Consider the following 16,051-nt stretch of genomic DNA (forward strand, 5'->3'; position numbering starts at 1 on the left):
TTGTATATACCTCTGAAATAATAGCTTGTATTAGCTTAGAAATTATTAGAAAAGACTACTCACTTTTACTGACTATTATCTCTAATTAAATCTTAAACGTTAATTAAGAGGTTGATTTTATTTATTTGTTTTTTGCAGTTTTGCAGTTAAATAATGTGACGCTTATCAGACAGCTGTAATACTGGTTCCTGCTACCTTTATCTAATACTTTCCAAACTAACAAGCTTGTCTCACCAAAGCAAACCATTTAACTATTACAATGGAAAATATATTTGTTTAATACTTTTTATATTTAGTATATCTTGTGTTCACTGAATTTCTTACTCTTTTTGTGCCTCGTCATCGCTTACATTTTAACAAAGTTTATGCTTGGTAATTGTTGATGGTGTTGTTATCAATAGATTCTAGGACTGGGTCACATCCCTCAAGTAGGCCGCTTTGACGGCATGTCGATTGACCTTGCCATTGGCGCTCTTCGCCAGCTGCGGAACAATCTGGACTCCGCCGTGGAGATGCTTGAACTGCACGGATACGTTTTTGCGAACAAACTGCTCGACTTGTTTGGGATCCAATTTACTACCGGATCGTAGGACTACAGACGCAGCGGCGGCATCGCCCTCCGTCTCCCGCCAGATGCCAAAGACACAGACCTCTGCCACTTCGGGAATCTGGGCGATCACCTCCTCCACCTCATGGGGATAGTACATCATGCCCAGGTACTTCAGCATATCCTTCTTGCGCTCCACAATGTGCAGGCAGTGATCCTCGTCGAAGTAGCCCACATCGCCGGTGTGATACCATCCAGCCGAATCTCTCATCTCCGCCGTGGCCTGGGGATTTCCCACATAACCGCTCCAGGGTTGTCCATTGTGGCAGAGCACCTCACCCAATCCTTTGGGGCCCTGCAACTGCCCCGAGGAGTCCACAATCTTTACCCGAATATTGGCCATTAAACGACCCACTGAAGTGGGCTTAGATTGGGTGTCGTAGTTGTAGGATATCAGGGTTCCCACCTCCGTTAGGCCATAGGCATTTCTTAGTATTCCCGATCCACGAAGGAATGATTGCATCTTCTTCAAAGTGGCCACCAGGCAATGACCTCCAGCAAAGAGCAAATGCCTCAGACTTCTTAGCCTTTGTGCTTTGGTGTTATGGCAATTGGCCAACATGGCCACATGGGAGTTGGCCATGATGGTCCAGGAGATCTCGTGCTGCTCACAAATGTCCAAGAAGTGGGCGGTACTGAACATTTCACTCGAAATCAGACGAACTGTGCCAAAAACTCCAGCCGTGACCAGGGTAATGAGTCCTGTGAGCCAATCCAAGGTGCTGGGCGCGTATTGCACGTCATCGGAACCCAGGTAGCTGGAAAAAAAGGAAAAATAAGAAGCTATGTTGCTTGTTACCTCCTTTAAAGGTAAAGCTTATTTTAAATACTTGTGGCTTAATACCAATCAAATAAACAATGAACTGCTTGTGAATGGATACAAATCTCCTGGATTTCCTACTTGGTGACCCTAATCTGTTATTTGGTGACCCCAATTTGTTATTTTTTGTGACCCGAACCACCAAAATAACGCAAGTTTAAGTAAGAGATGTATATCTTTGAAAAACCTACCTGTGAATCTCGAATAGCTTGCGACTATTTGAGAGGGTCACCGCCTTGGGAGTCCCGGTGGTGCCCGAGGAGCAGAGGATGGCCATGGTGCGATCGACACCACGCTGGAACTTCGCGGGCTCGTAGTCCTCGGGCAGGGGATTCTGCAGCAGATCTGCGACACTCATCACACCCTGTATCTTCCCATTGACAGTCATGATCAGAGCTCCTAGCGTGGCTCCTATGTCCTTGATCTTTTCATAGTCCCCAATGTCGCAGCAAAGGATGCGGGGCTTGGTGATCTTGTAAAGACTGGCGATGGTCTTCTGCTCCAGATTGGGATTCACGGCGTGAAAGGGAGTCCCGTTGAACAGACAGCCGTAGGCCAAAGCTCCCACATGCGTGGAGTTACGGGCCATTAGTCCTACCAGGTCCGTTTCCTTTTTGAATCCTTGATCCCGCAGATAGCAGCCAATCTTGGCCGCATTTTGCAGCATCTGCGATCGGGTTAGCCGCGTATTATCCGTGTGCGATATCTGGAATATCCTTTGGGACTGCCGCTGCAGCTGGCGGAAGATGATCTGGCCCACAGTCAGCTCGTCGTTGTAGAGACTTTGCTGGCTGGAACCACTCCACACCTTCTGTTCCGGATCGTAGGTGGTCGCGGGATTGCCGTTTAGGTCCAACATCGTGATGCACGCGCGGTTTGCAACTGTTGCACACTCGCCTGCCGACGGCTCTATTTAAAGGTCAACGAAATTGCAAAAATTAGCCGGCAATTTAGCAGTTAAAGTGTCCGGATATTTAATTTCACCTATTGATTGCCCAGAGTTTCGCTTGACACGACATCGCTGTGGAAAACCGTTTGGCGAATCAGATGATTATCAAGCTGACCCCTCCGTCAACAGTTATTTGCTGTTTAATAAAGCATCTTTTAAAATGTGGCGCAGGTTAACTATTCATAATCTTAAGTTATTCTTAATTAATTTATAAAGCTATTGAAAAGCAAAACTTTCGTTGCACAGGAAACCAAAGAATCTGCATGGTTAATCGCATTATTTTAGCTTTTATAGACGGTAAGACATGGCTTAATCGACTCGGCTAATGATCCTGATCAAGAATATAACTTTATAGGGTCGGAAACCCTTTTACTCTACGAGTAACAGGTATAAAAATATTTTAGAATGAATGTTCCAATAAATACCAATTATACCAAATACCATACGTTTAATTGTGTAACGGGTATTTTGTCTTATGCAACGTGCCACCTATGAGTGTATAAAGAGAACTACGTGTAATTATATCTACATGTAAAGTTATCTACTATACATATATTTCTTTACTTCTACATTTACAAGTTGACATTTAATGTTATCTACATGTTATATACCCGATACAGGTTAGTCAATAACTGGATGATTCAAAATCCGAAAAGGTACAAAATGTACGTTTTTTAAATGTATTAAAATTTTAATGTAACCTTTAAAAAATTAATTTTAAAAAAAATTTCACGTGATTAATTTTGGCAGTCGAAATTCGCATTTGCTATGTAATTCCAGATAAACGCTTCATTACCACGGTCAGATAAGCACAGATCGGAACCAATCTTACGGCGTCCAACCAGCAAGGAAGATAAGACGGTAAACTAAGCTGATATGTAATGAAATCTTTTCGTAACTGATAATACCTGGCAGAAAAGTTATCAGCTAAACAACATATCCCTTGACACAGTGGCGGATCTAAGATTTTGTTGTGGGGGTAATATTATAACAATTTTTTGTTGCATAGTTTCGGAATACAAAAGTTCCTTTAATTTTTCACTCGAGTGGCCAATACATTTTTCAGCAATTTATACCACGATTGATGATTAAATGCTCAAGATTCGCTCATAATTTAAGTTAATTCAGTTCTCTTTAGAAGTAGTAATTAAGCGATGGACTAATTTGTGCTATAAGAAGAGTTTCTGCGATTGAAATGTAGATAACCTACTATCACCTACCACGATATTGGGATCATATCTTGTAGACATGACCCTGCAAAGCGCGTTATCTTTAGTTACACTTTTTAAACAGCTCCTGCTGCTAGACGATATGCTATTGTATTTCTGTTTGCCGTCCCTTCCATACTTGTAATCTAAATGTGATAGGCCTATGTGAACGGTGCTATGTATAAAAGGGAGTCTGCAGTGTGGAAACATCAACAGTTAATATTTCACATTACCAGCAAGACAAAGTAAATCTTAAAGAAAATGCCTTACATCTCTGACAATTCCTACGATGAAGATCAAAAAATCTGGAGTGGTGAGGAAGCTACGAGATATTTTGACCCGCACTTGTCCATTGGAGAGATAATTTTCCAAGAGATGCGGCGGCATCCACAGCTTGTAGCTCAGGTGGGTACTTCTCAAGGTCTTTCAGCGGAAAGAAAGTGCAATTTGAATTCTTCTAGATCTCGGCTACGGAGAACACAGTGCTGTCCAGAAGCGAACTCCTTGCCAATTCGATGCGCGTGGCCTGCTTTTTCCGATCAGAGGGACTTCTTCAATCCGATGTTGTGGGGATTATTGGTAGGAATACCACCCATATGTTGGCTGTGGCATACGCCTGCTTCTTCAATGGCATCGCCTTCCATTCGCTCAATACTTTATATGATCGCGATACAATCGAAATGGTATATAACATTACAAAGCCCCGTATTATATTCTGCGATGGCGATGAGTTCCAGAAGGTACGAGATGCCACCTCTAAACTGGATGTGAAGATCGTTACCATGCGTAATCATCCCACGGATTCCATTCGAATCGAAGAAGTTCTGGCTACTCCCATTGAAGAAGACTTCCAGCCAGCACAACTGGAACATGGCAACGATCAGAATCTGGCCATTCTCTGCTCCTCGGGGACAAGCGGAACTCCAAAGGCTGTAACCATTTCCAATAGTCGTCATATCTTAGCGGGCAACTAGTAAGACCTTGTTATATAAGTTTTCCATTGAACTATCCTAACTTTTTCAATATATTATATCCGCAGCCATCTGACCACCGCTGATGTTCAGTACTCCCACAACACCCTCGACTGGCTTACCGGCCTGGTCACCACAATAACCTCTGGAGTGTTCAGCACAACTCGTATTATTGCGGATAATGCTTTCGAACCCGTATTTGCAATGCGAGTCATTGAGGAGTACAAGGTTACGTGGACTATACAGTCGCCCACCGCAATGGCTTTGATGATTAACTGTGCAGAGTTTGAGACTTGCGACCTGTCCAGCCTTCGAAGCTTCATGTTTTGGGGGATCAAGGGCGGCCATTGAGGTACAAAAAAGAATTCGAAGTCGCCTGAGCAAGAATTGCCTTCAGTTCGCTTACGGATTCACAGAACTGGGTGCCAAGGCCACCGTAAACTGTCACTTTGACGAGAAACCCGGATCGGTGGGTCAGTTGGTCAACGGGTTAAAGTTGAAGATAGTCAACGATAAGGGTGAATCGCTGGGACCCGACGAATTGGGAGAGGTGTGCATTATGAACAATCAGCACTGGTCGGGATACTACGGAAACGAAGTTGAGTCACGTGCCGTTCGCGATCCACAGCAATGGTTTCACTCTGGCGACATGGGCTATATGGATCGAGATGGTTTCCTGTACATTGTGGACCGCAAGAAGGATATGCTCAAGTACCAGGGTATCATGTACTATCCCAACGAAATTGAGAGTGTCATCTCCGAGATGTCCGATGTTGCCGAGGTCTGTGTCTTCGGGGTGTGGAGTGATATCTACGGAGATGAGGCTGCAGCCGCTGTTGTAAAGAAACTCGGAAACGATCTTACATCCCAGGATGTTGTGGACTATGTAAGCAGCCGGACGGATTCCAAATACAAGCAGTTGAACGGTGGAGCGATCATCGTGGAGGATCTGAAGCGAAGTGCCAACGGGAAAACCAATAGAATGGCCAACAGAGCTCACTTTCTGCACATAGGACATGATAGCTCTAGAGGATTATAAATAAATAATAGAATTAAAAGTGCTAGTTTAAGTTTGAAAATTTTTAATTTTTACTAATTAAATTTAAAAACGAAAATATATTAGTTTGTTTTAATGAGGGCGTTTAAGTAGTAGATTTACTTTACAATTTACTTTATAGTTTGTTGATGATTCTGCCACCAGTTAAGATATCCACCGGATGTGTACTTTTTTGAGGCTCATGAAAAATTGTATTTACGATATACCTTTGCTAGACTGGTTTCGAATGAACTCTTAGGATCTACAAGTATGTTAAATGTTAACTTAGGATCTACAAGTACTTCTCGTGTTTACATCGCAATATTTTATTTACTCTACTTGTAATTTTGTCTCTTTACATTTACAGATAATCTACATGTTTTTACTACAAAACAAGAGAGAACGCTATAGTCGGGTGCCCCGACTATCAGATACCCGTTACTCAGCTAAAGGGAGTGCGAAAGAGATGGAGAAAAACTTTGATCCGCCGTAACTTTTTAACGAATGGTCCGATTTAAAAAATTTCTTCTACATTTCGATAGGTATTGATAAACACAATAAAACTGCATTTTTACTTTTCCAAAATATTGCAATTTTTAAAATCGTATATAAGCGATTGTGGGCGTTAGAGGGGGCGTGGCACCCTTTTGAAACAAACTTGCGCTGCGTAGGAACTCCTAGAATCTGCATGCAAAATGTCAATCTTCTAGCTTTTATAGTTTCCGAGATCTCAGCGTTCATACAGACAGACAGACAGACAGACAGACAGACAGACGGACAGACAGACGGACAGACGGACATGGCTAGATCGACTCGGCTAGTGATCCCGATCAAGAATATATATAGTTTATAGGGTCGGAAACGCTTCCTTCTACCTGTTACATACTTTTGCACGAATCTAATATACCCTTTTACTCTACGAGTAACGGGTATAATTAAATGTTATCTACGTGCACTCTTTTTCTTCACTTAGTTTTGGGTCATTAGACTTTATACCTTTTAAAATAAGGGACATTTTTATTTATTTTACTTGGTTTCGTCTTTTTAGCTTGGTAATTTTATAATATTCAAGGTCTTAAATATATTAAACTAGCTTTTATTTAAAAAGTAGTAACGCGCGCTGCATTTATTTTTATTAAACAAAAATGAATCTTGTGATGTTGGAGAAAATATGGCTTTTGGTTTTTATGTTTGGGTAAATTGCATTATTTTTATTATACACTAAAAAAAATGTATTGAAAGATTTAATGTGACCTATTTTGGCATTATCTAGCGCAAAAATCGAAAATCGCACTTGCTATGTAATCTAAGATAAGAGTGTCATTCCCACGGTCAGATAAGCACAGATCGGAACCAAGAAGCTGGCGTAGTCACTCTACCATACATTGCCATAAACTTAAGAGGTCCAACGAACAACGATGATACGACAGAAAGTGGATGTGATATGTAATGAAATCTCTTCGCGGACTTTACTGATAATCATCTGGCAAAGAAGTTACCTCCTAAACAACATGTCCCGTGACATTTATGAGAGCAAAGTAATTGTTCCACATATGTGAGATCTGCAGGCAAATATTGTAAAATTCTAGACGTAAGCTTATAATTTCACCAGGAAGATTTCATTTACATGATTTCGTTAAAAAAGTTAGGTAATTCCTTTTTAGATGTAATAAATAACAAATTGTCCTCATTGCGTGATTAGATGAGATATTTTACGACTGCAAATATAGATAACCCCCTTAACAATTACTATTGTGATCAAATCTTAATAACACGATCCAAGTGAAACACGTTATCTTTTATTACACTTTCTTAACAGCTACTGCCAGAATACCTTGTTTCACCAAGTTTGACCAGTATTTGTTTGACTTCGCTTCACAATTTGTTATCTGAATATGATAAGGGCATGTGAACGCTCCGATCTATAAAAGAGATCTTGCAGCGGGGAATCTCCACCAGTTGATATCTAACTTTACAAGCTAGACAAAGTGAATTAAAGAAAAATGCCTTACACTCCGGCGAGTTCCTACGATGGAGATCAAAAGATCTGGACTGGTGAGGAGACTACGAAATATTTTGACCCGCATTTGTCTATTGGAGAGATCATTTTTCATGAGATGCAGCGGCATCCACAGCTTGTAGCTCAGGTGGGTATTTCTCAAGGTCATTTGCTAGAAAGAAAGTGACATTTGAATTCTTCTAGATCTCGGCAACGGAGAACACAGTGCTGACGAGAGCGGAACTCCTTGCCAACTCAATGCGAGTGGCCAGTTTTATGCGATCCGAAGGACTTCTTCAATCCGATGTTGTGGGGATTATTGGTAGGAATACCACCCACATGTTGGCTGTGGCATACGCCTGCTTCTTCAATGGCATCGCCTTCCATTCGCTCAATACTTCATATGATCGCGATACAATCGAAAAAGTATACAACATTACAAAGCCACGACTTATTTTCTGCGATGGCGATGAGTTCGAGAAGGTACGAGATGCCACCTCTAAACTGGATGTGAAGATTGTAACCATGCGCAATCATCCTTCGGATTCCATTCGTATCGATGAAGTTCTGGCCACTTCCGTTGAAGTAGACTTCCAGCCAGCTCAACTGGAACAGGGCAACGATCAGACTCTAGCAATTCTCTGCTCCTCGGGAACAACGGGAACTCCAAAGGCTGTGACCATTACCAATAGTCGTCATATTCTAACGGGCAACTAGTAAGAAGACATTTAGAATTTCCATTGACCTCCTTAAACTTTTTTTTTATTTTATATCTGTAGCCATCTAACCACCGCTGATGTCCAGTACTCCCACAACACCCTCGACTGGATCACCGGCCTGCTGACCACCATAACCTCTGGAGTATTTAGCACAACTCGTATTATTGCGGATAATGCCTTTGATCCTGCCTTCGCCATGAGAATCATTAAGGAGTACAAGGTTACGTGGACCATTCAGCCTCCCTCCAGTATGGCTTTAATGACTAATTGTCCAGATTTCGAATCTTGCGACCTATCAAGCCTTCGATGCTACATGTTCGGAGGATCTCGGGCTGCGATTGAGATCCAGAAAAGCATCCGAAGTCGCCTGAGCGTGGACTGCCTTCAGTTCGTATATGGATTTACTGAACTGGGCGCAATGGCCACCATCAACCCTAACTTTGATGGGAAACCCGGATCGGTGGGGCGACTAGTCAACGGTCTGAGGTTGAAGATAGTGAACGAAGAGGGTGTGTCGCTGGGACCCGACGAAGTTGGAGAGGTGTGCATCATGAATAATCAGCACTGGTCGGGATACTACGGAAACGAAGTCGAGTCACGAGCTATTCGCGATCACCAGCAATGGTTTCACTCTGGCGACCTGGGCTACATGGATCGAGATGGCTTCCTGTACATTGTGGACCGCAAGAAGGAGATGCTCAAGTACCAGAACATCATGTACTATCCCAACGACATTGAAAGTGTCATATCCGAAATGCCCGACGTTGCCGAGGTCTGTGTCTTCGGGGTGTGGAGTGATATATACGGAGATGAGGCTGCAGCGGCTGTTGTGAAGAAACTGGGCAGCGATCTTACTTCTCAGGATGTTGTCGATTACGTTAGCACTAGGACGGATTCAAAATACAAGCAGTTAAACGGAGGAGCGATCATCGTGGAGGATCTAAAGCGAAGTGCCAATGGGAAGACCAATCGATTGGCCAACCAAGCTCACTTCTTGCATGTGAGGGACAGGAGATGAATGCCAAGGCCCATGAGCCTCTCCCTTTTTTACTCAAACTCGTTTGTCCCGCAAACTGTGTAAAGATTAGTTTCGTTTTGATTTGTGTGTATATAATATATATTAAACTTGATTGAATTTATACAAAAATTCATGGGACCTATATTTATTTTGCGGAAAAATCAAAAGTCGTTCGACATTATGCTATGTTATTATAGATAGGAGTGACATTCCCACGGTCAGATAAGCACAGATCGGAACCAAGACATTAGTCTTGCAGGATGAATTGCCATAAACTTAAGGCGTCCAACAAACAACAACATTGATAAGATAGTTAAGTCTACATATCAGCTTAACTTTCTAAGAGCCATCTGGTTAAGAAGTTACCTCCGAAACAACTTGTCCCGAGACATTTTTGAGGGCCAAGTAATTTTTGCTGAGATGGTTTCCGAATTTATCCCCATGGGCTACACTTAGATGAAAATATTGTAAAACTTATTTTAACGTAAGATCACATAATAAACTAGGGATGGACTACACTTTGCGATTAGAAGAGATACTGTGATCAAATCTTATTGACACGATCCAAACAAATTGCGTTATTTTTAGTTACACTTTTTGAAAAGCTGCTGCCAGATGATATGCTATTTTATATCTCCCAAATTTGCTATCTGAATATGATAAGCGAATGTGAGCGATCTATAAAAGAGAGTCTGCCGCGGGGAATCTACACCAGTTCAAATCTAACTTTACCAGAGTGACTTTAAAAAAATGCGTAACACTCCGGCGAATTCCTACGATGAAGATCAAAAGATCTGGACTGGTGAGGAGACTACGAAATATTTTCACCCGCTTCTATCTATTGGAGAGATCATTTTTAATGAGATGCGGCGGCATCCACAACTTGTAGCTCAGGTAGGTACTTCTTAAGTTCATTTACTTGAATGAATGTGACATTTGAATTCTTCTAGATTTCGGCTACGGAGAATACAGTGTTAACGAGGGCGGAACTCCTTGCCAACTCGATTCGAGTGGCCAGCTTTATGCGCTCCGAAGGACTTCTTTAATCCGATGTTGTGGGGATTATTGGTAGAAATACCACCCACATCTTCGCCGTTACCTACGCCTGCTTCTTCAATGGCATCGCCTTCCACTCGCTCAATACTTCTTATGATCGCGATACAATTGAAAAGGTCTACAACATTACAAAGCCACGACTTATTTTCTGCGATGGCGATGAGTTCGAGAAGGTACGAGATGCCACTTCTAAACTGGATGTAAAGATCGTTACCATGCGTAATCATGCCAGGGATTCCATTCGGATCGATGAAGTTCTGGCCACTCCCGTTGAAGTAGACTTCCAGCCAGCTAAACTGGAACACGGCAACGATCAGACTCTAGCAATTCTCTGCTCCTCTGGAACCACCGGAACTCCAAAGGCTGTAACCATTACCAATAGTCATCATATCTTCGTAGGAAACTAGTAAGATGTTAGATGGGATATGCATTGACCTCTTTAAACTTTTTTTTATTATTTTATACCTTAAGTCATCTGACAACTGCTGATGTCCAGTACTCTCACAACACCCTCGACTGGATGACCGGTCTACTGACCACAATAACTTCTGGAGTGTTCAGCACAACCCGTATTATTGGGGATAATGCCTTTGATCCCGCCTTTGCCATGAGAGTCATTGAGGAGTACAAGGTTACGTGGACCATTCAGCCTCCCTCCTGCATGGCCTTGATGGCTAATTCTCCAGAATTTGAGACTTGCGATCTGTCCAGTCTTCGACGCTACTATTATGGAGGATCACGGGCTGCGATTGAGATCCAGAAAAGCATCCGAAGTCGCCTGAGAGCGGGTTGCCTTCAGTTCGCTTATGGATTCACGGAACTGGGTGCAGTGGCTACAATTAACCCTATCTTTGACGAGAAGCCCGGATCGGTGGGTCGATTGGTGAACGGTTTGAGGTTGAAGATAGTCAGCGATGAGGGTGAAGCGCTGGGACCTGAGGAAGTTGGAGAGGTGTGGATCCTGAGCAATCAGCACTGGTCGGGATACTACGGAAACGAAGTCGAGTCACGAGCTATTCGAGATCCCGACCAATGGTTTCACTCTGGCGACCTGGGCTACATGGATCGAGATGGCTTCCTGTACATTGTAGACCGCAAGAAGGAGATGCTGAAGTACCAGAACATCATGTACTATCCAAACGATATTGAGATTATCATCTCCGAAATGTCCGACGTGGCCGAGGTCTGTGTTTTCGGGGTGTGGAGTGATATCTACGGAGATGAGGCTGCAGCCGCTGTTGTGAAGAAACTGGGCAGCCATCTTACTTCTCAGGATGTCGTGGATTACGTTAGCACTAGGACGGATTCAAAGTACAAGCAGTTGAACGGAGGAGCCATCATCGTGGAGGATCTGAAGCGAAGTGCCAATGGAAAGACCAATCGAATGGCCAACCAAGCTCACTTCTTGCTCGTGAAGAATAGGAACTGAATGCTCTAAGAAAAAAATAAATAATAGAATTCAAAGTCTCGACCTTGTGTATTCTTTCATTTTGTTTTGCATCATTTATTTATAAACATTTCACAAACATCATTATTCTGGGGGTTTTACACAATTATTTCGTTTTTCATGGTTTCCATTTTAGGATTTCGTTCCTTTCGGGTGACAACAATTATTTCAACTATTTTGTAAAATTATGCTACTAATCTTTCACTTGGGCATTTGATTTGCTGTTTTAATTTCTCACCAACGGCTTTGATGTGTTATTGCCGGGTCTATATGTTCGTTTAGAATTTCTTTTGTTTGTGGCTTTTGGCGTCGTTTCTTATTTGGATTGGATTGGATTGCACTACAGTGAAATTCATGCGATGTTCTTTTCCGAATCGGTTCGGTCTTAAGACTAATGTGTGATCTTTGCTAAATCTTCTCCTGTCTGGGGATTTCGGTTTGCTTTTCTTTTTGATTTTGTGAGTGTGCATGTCCTGACTTAGCTCTATAAAGTAAGGTGATTTGCAGTGTTTATTGATTCGCTCTTCGATTTTGCAACTTCAATTCGAATGATTTGGTTGTTTGTATTTCGCTTGTATTTACACATCTTTCTTTTAGAAATTATAGTTTGAGTTGCTTGATTGTTATAAATGGGCCATGAGCCGCCCCCTTTTGGAAGATATGTGTTATGATTTATCTAAATTTTAACTTGCATTACTCAAACTCGTTTGCTCCCACAAACTGTGCAAAGATTAGTTTCGTTTTCGATTTCGATTTCGATTTGGGTGTCGTTTTGATTTCTTTTGTGTCGTTAGCAAAGATTAAACATCGAGTGAGTGGTGAGAGTTGTGAGTGAGTAGACTAGTGAGTTAGTGAGTTCAGATAGTGGGTGGTGAATGCAATTTGCCGTGGCGCTTAGTAGCTTAGTTATGTGAATGCTTTAACTAGCCAGGTTTTCAAAACTGCCTCTTAGGATATACACATACGTTAACTTAGGATCTACTCGTTCGCATAGTTCTTCTGCTTCTCGTGTTTACATCGCATTGGTAAATGATTCGTAATCTCTATGCTTCTCTTTGTTAATCAAAACCTGTAAGTCTTTTTGGAACGCATCTATATATATATATAAAGTTGTGCACATTTCGTGTTACGATTTCCCGTAGTTGTGTTTCTCGTTAGCCTAACCATTAAATGGCATTTACATGCTCTGACCCAAACTATTTACATTGAACTGGACTGCCGCTGCTAGACGATTTGCCGGGAAAATGATAATTGACCGAATTGGAGAACGGCAAACGAAGAGCAGCACACAACCTAAGTATGTTTTTCCACTAAAAATAAATGCCGAAATCAGTGTTTCGCCCTCCCCATTGTATGTATGACCTAATTTAATTGTTTTTTCCACCTTCATCGGGATTATTTTTTCTTCTAGTACATCAATCAACGCTTTTCAATCAATCAGCCCATTTACGGCTGCCATCTACTTTTATTTTCGATCTTCTTCTGGTTCATCAACTATATGCTCACATTTAAAAACCCTGTATGTTCAATAGCTTCATATACAATACAACTATAGCTAGAGTTATAGTTATAATTCGCGATCTCTTTCGGTATTCTTTGACTAGTTTTTTGGTTTCTCTTTGCTTGGCACAACTTTTACAACATGAAAGTATCTATAAATATTTTCCGTTTTCGGTTTTCGGTTTTCTTACTGTTCTGATCGTACTTATGACGCTTGTTTAATGACAACAATTATTATGCAGGGTGCCTTGTGTAGTGTCTATATATTATAATAAGTTTCAATTGATTTTTGATTTCATTTTACGATTAATTTCTTACCTTTAGGTTTTAAATGATAGCAAACGAAAAGCATTTCCGAAACCAAAGAAAAGGTTAAAAGAAACATGAGAGTAAAACAGGCTTTAAGTTAATAAAAACATTAAAAACTACTAAAATATTTTATTTGATTTTATCGAAGGATTTAAGTTCTTATTGTGGTTCTGGTTCTGTTTCTGTTGTTGCTATGTAGAATTCACTTTAGTTATAATTCTAAAATTAGAGCTGCATAGTTTATGGTGTCGGTTAGTGCATTTCTCTAATTGGGTTTAGGGAAGAAGTTTTCAGAGTGTGAAAGGATTATAGTTAGTTAAAAGAGAGGAAGAGAGCTGGAGAAGGGAAGAAAGTGGGGAGAAATCTCCTTGGCATACAAAAGGCACTTAATAACCAAAGATATTTTGGATATGAAAAGAACCGTATAAATCTCGATCTAATTTATGGCTTATAATACTGATTTCAATAATTTTATGTGTAGTATTCATTAAGTTTTTAAGGGTCGTTTCTTCTTACTACATGTTAAAATATTTTGTATTGTCTGTTAATTGGTTTATGGTTTTGCATGTTGTATATTTTTATTTTATAAGACTAATTAAGGAAATTAACTAGCTAAGTGGTCTCAGCGACCCAATACATAATTAGGTAAATGTAAATTTATTATAATACTCTACGGAGTCAAATCAAACAGGAATCAGAATTTTTGGGGCTTTATTTCCCGTGAGTACAAGAACAATTTAACTACTTTAAAAATTGAACTCTAAAATCAAAAGCAAGCCGTATATAAATAATGAATAAAGTTTAAAGACTCTAATAAAATTTAGTGTAAAATAACTTGCAGATACCCACCAGTTTTAGTTGAACTTATCATTTAGGAGTAGTTTTGGGCAAACAATGCGAAAATAAAATTCTGTTTTTGTTTCTGGGTGCTTTGAAGGATTCTTCGATATTTTCGATTCGATTCAATTTTTATTTACTTCCATGGTGAACATAATTAATTTGAATTTACCTATTTTTTTCGCTTCGGTTAGTTGTTTGTTTATCGACTAAACTTAAATTTATCTACACGCTTTTTACAATTAGAATTCATTTAAACTAATGCGCTTAAAACTTATTGTATGACATATTTACAAACGTCGAATTGTCTACGACCTCCACTTGCTTTTTGCGGCTTAACTAACTTAACGCATTTAAGTACAAATCAATTGCAATTTCATTTTTAACTTTTTTAGAGCTAAGCTAAAGTCCGGAACAAAACTCGATTATCGTCGATTACCAGCTAAAATAATTCATCAATTCGTAACAATTTGGAGCATCCTCGGAAAACAAATCAAGTCAAACAAGTGTTGTGGTGTGTGTCAGTGTGTGTTTCGTATAATTATTCATAACATTATCTACTACGCAGTCACTCTTGATCAATTTAGCTTACAATTAACTATAATTTTGTCATTCATCGAACATTATATTGTTTTAGTGGAAGTGCCTTGGAGCCTTGCCGGATACCGATCCTAACTATTCTGCACTTTTCCGAGACATAACCATACGTATAGCATTTCGCATTTAGCACTCGGCCATATATCATAATCGTAACGTATCCGGTACAATTAGTTAATTTCTTATTAGATTCTACATAGCCACTGGATTTCAGAGACGCGCCTTAGAAGGTCCTTTAGTGGTTTAGTTTAAACCATTCAATCAGGGTGTCAATCAAGAAATCAATTCAAGTCAAATTGGAAATGAAGCCAGAACAAAGCCATAAGCAACACAAAGCATGAAATGAGGACAACCGAAATGGAAAAGAATGAAAGAATAGGTTAGTACATTCGTGTTGGCCAACAGCGCCAACTCTTCTATAAAGTAATTGGTGTATTTGGCAATAGGTAACGGCATTTACTCATCCTCCTCCTCCCTGAAGAGATATGTGCTCCAGTAGACCAGGTTGAACAGGGCGAAGACCAGCGGGAAGGTGATCCGCGATATAACATCGATTCTCTTGGATCTAGAACATTGTCTTTGGATATTAAACATGAACGAAAATGCAAATTAATTGATCATCTAAAGATTGGCTTTTTGATTTTTGTGATTACTTGATTGGTTGTTCTTTGTTTTTTTTTTATCATCGTTTTTTGAAAAGTTCCAAATTCGGCAAAATAATTTGTTTGTTTTAAAAGGGGGATTAAACACTACGTGCGGGAAACGAAAAGTGCGCTTTCTGGGGAGTAAATATCTACAGAGGGGAAAAAGCTAGCATCATCGGTGGGTCCAGGATGCCGGGACAACTATTACTTGGGTCTATTCGGGCAAATCGAATCTCAAGGTCTACAACTAAATAGTTACGTATTTTAAAACAAACAAATCACACTCAAAATGACTGAAAGGCAAAGCATAATCCATCGAGCGGCTGCTCGACGC

At 40.5% G+C, this 16,051-nt stretch overlaps 3 protein-coding genes and 2 pseudogenes across 15 annotated transcripts in view; 3 read left to right on the forward strand and 2 right to left on the reverse strand.

The window, feature by feature from the left end:
• Nucleotides 1-352: 352 nt before the first annotated feature.
• On the reverse strand, nt 353-2,295 carry Acsx2 (Acyl-CoA synthetase X2). Its single transcript, XM_017151822.2, has 2 exons — nt 1,619-2,295; nt 353-1,365 (listed from the first exon to the last, which is right to left on the reverse strand). The coding sequence occupies exons 1-2, from the start codon at nt 2,284-2,286 to the stop codon at nt 405-407; spliced, it is 1,629 nt and encodes a 542-aa protein (XP_017007311.2). The 5' UTR covers nt 2,287-2,295; the 3' UTR covers nt 353-404.
• Nucleotides 2,296-3,812: 1,517 nt separating this feature from the next.
• On the forward strand, nt 3,813-5,670 carry LOC108064278 (luciferin 4-monooxygenase-like; annotated as a pseudogene).
• Nucleotides 5,671-7,562: 1,892 nt separating this feature from the next.
• LOC108064269 (luciferin 4-monooxygenase-like) lies at nt 7,563-9,476 on the forward strand. The gene is made up of 3 exons (XM_017151699.3): nt 7,563-7,738; nt 7,795-8,306; nt 8,370-9,476. The coding sequence occupies exons 1-3, from the start codon at nt 7,595-7,597 to the stop codon at nt 9,325-9,327; spliced, it is 1,614 nt and encodes a 537-aa protein (XP_017007188.2). The 5' UTR covers nt 7,563-7,594; the 3' UTR covers nt 9,328-9,476.
• A 601-nt stretch (nt 9,477-10,077) lies between these two features.
• On the forward strand, nt 10,078-11,812 carry LOC108064281 (luciferin 4-monooxygenase-like; annotated as a pseudogene).
• A 57-nt stretch (nt 11,813-11,869) lies between these two features.
• The window catches only part of GluClalpha (glycine receptor alpha 1), a 37,953-nt gene continuing 33,771 nt past the window's right edge, over nt 11,870-16,051 (reverse strand). For 6 of the 13 annotated variants that reach the window (XM_070216445.1, XM_070216446.1, XM_070216442.1 and 3 more), the window contains exons 12-13: nt 15,534-15,650; nt 11,871-15,306 (exon numbers count right to left, since the gene is read on the reverse strand). In XM_070216445.1, the coding sequence (XP_070072546.1) occupies nt 15,297-15,306; nt 15,534-15,650 (127 nt within the window). In that variant the 3' untranslated portion in view covers nt 11,871-15,296. Of the gene's footprint in view, nt 15,651-16,051 lie in introns of all 13 variants that reach the window. The other 7 variants (XM_070216447.1, XM_070216448.1, XM_017151788.3 and 4 more) reach the window with 4 other exon arrangements.

This window comes from Drosophila takahashii, chromosome 3R (genome assembly GCF_030179915.1).
Source record: "Drosophila takahashii strain IR98-3 E-12201 chromosome 3R, DtakHiC1v2, whole genome shotgun sequence".
NCBI lineage: Eukaryota > Metazoa > Arthropoda > Insecta > Diptera > Drosophilidae > Drosophila > Drosophila takahashii.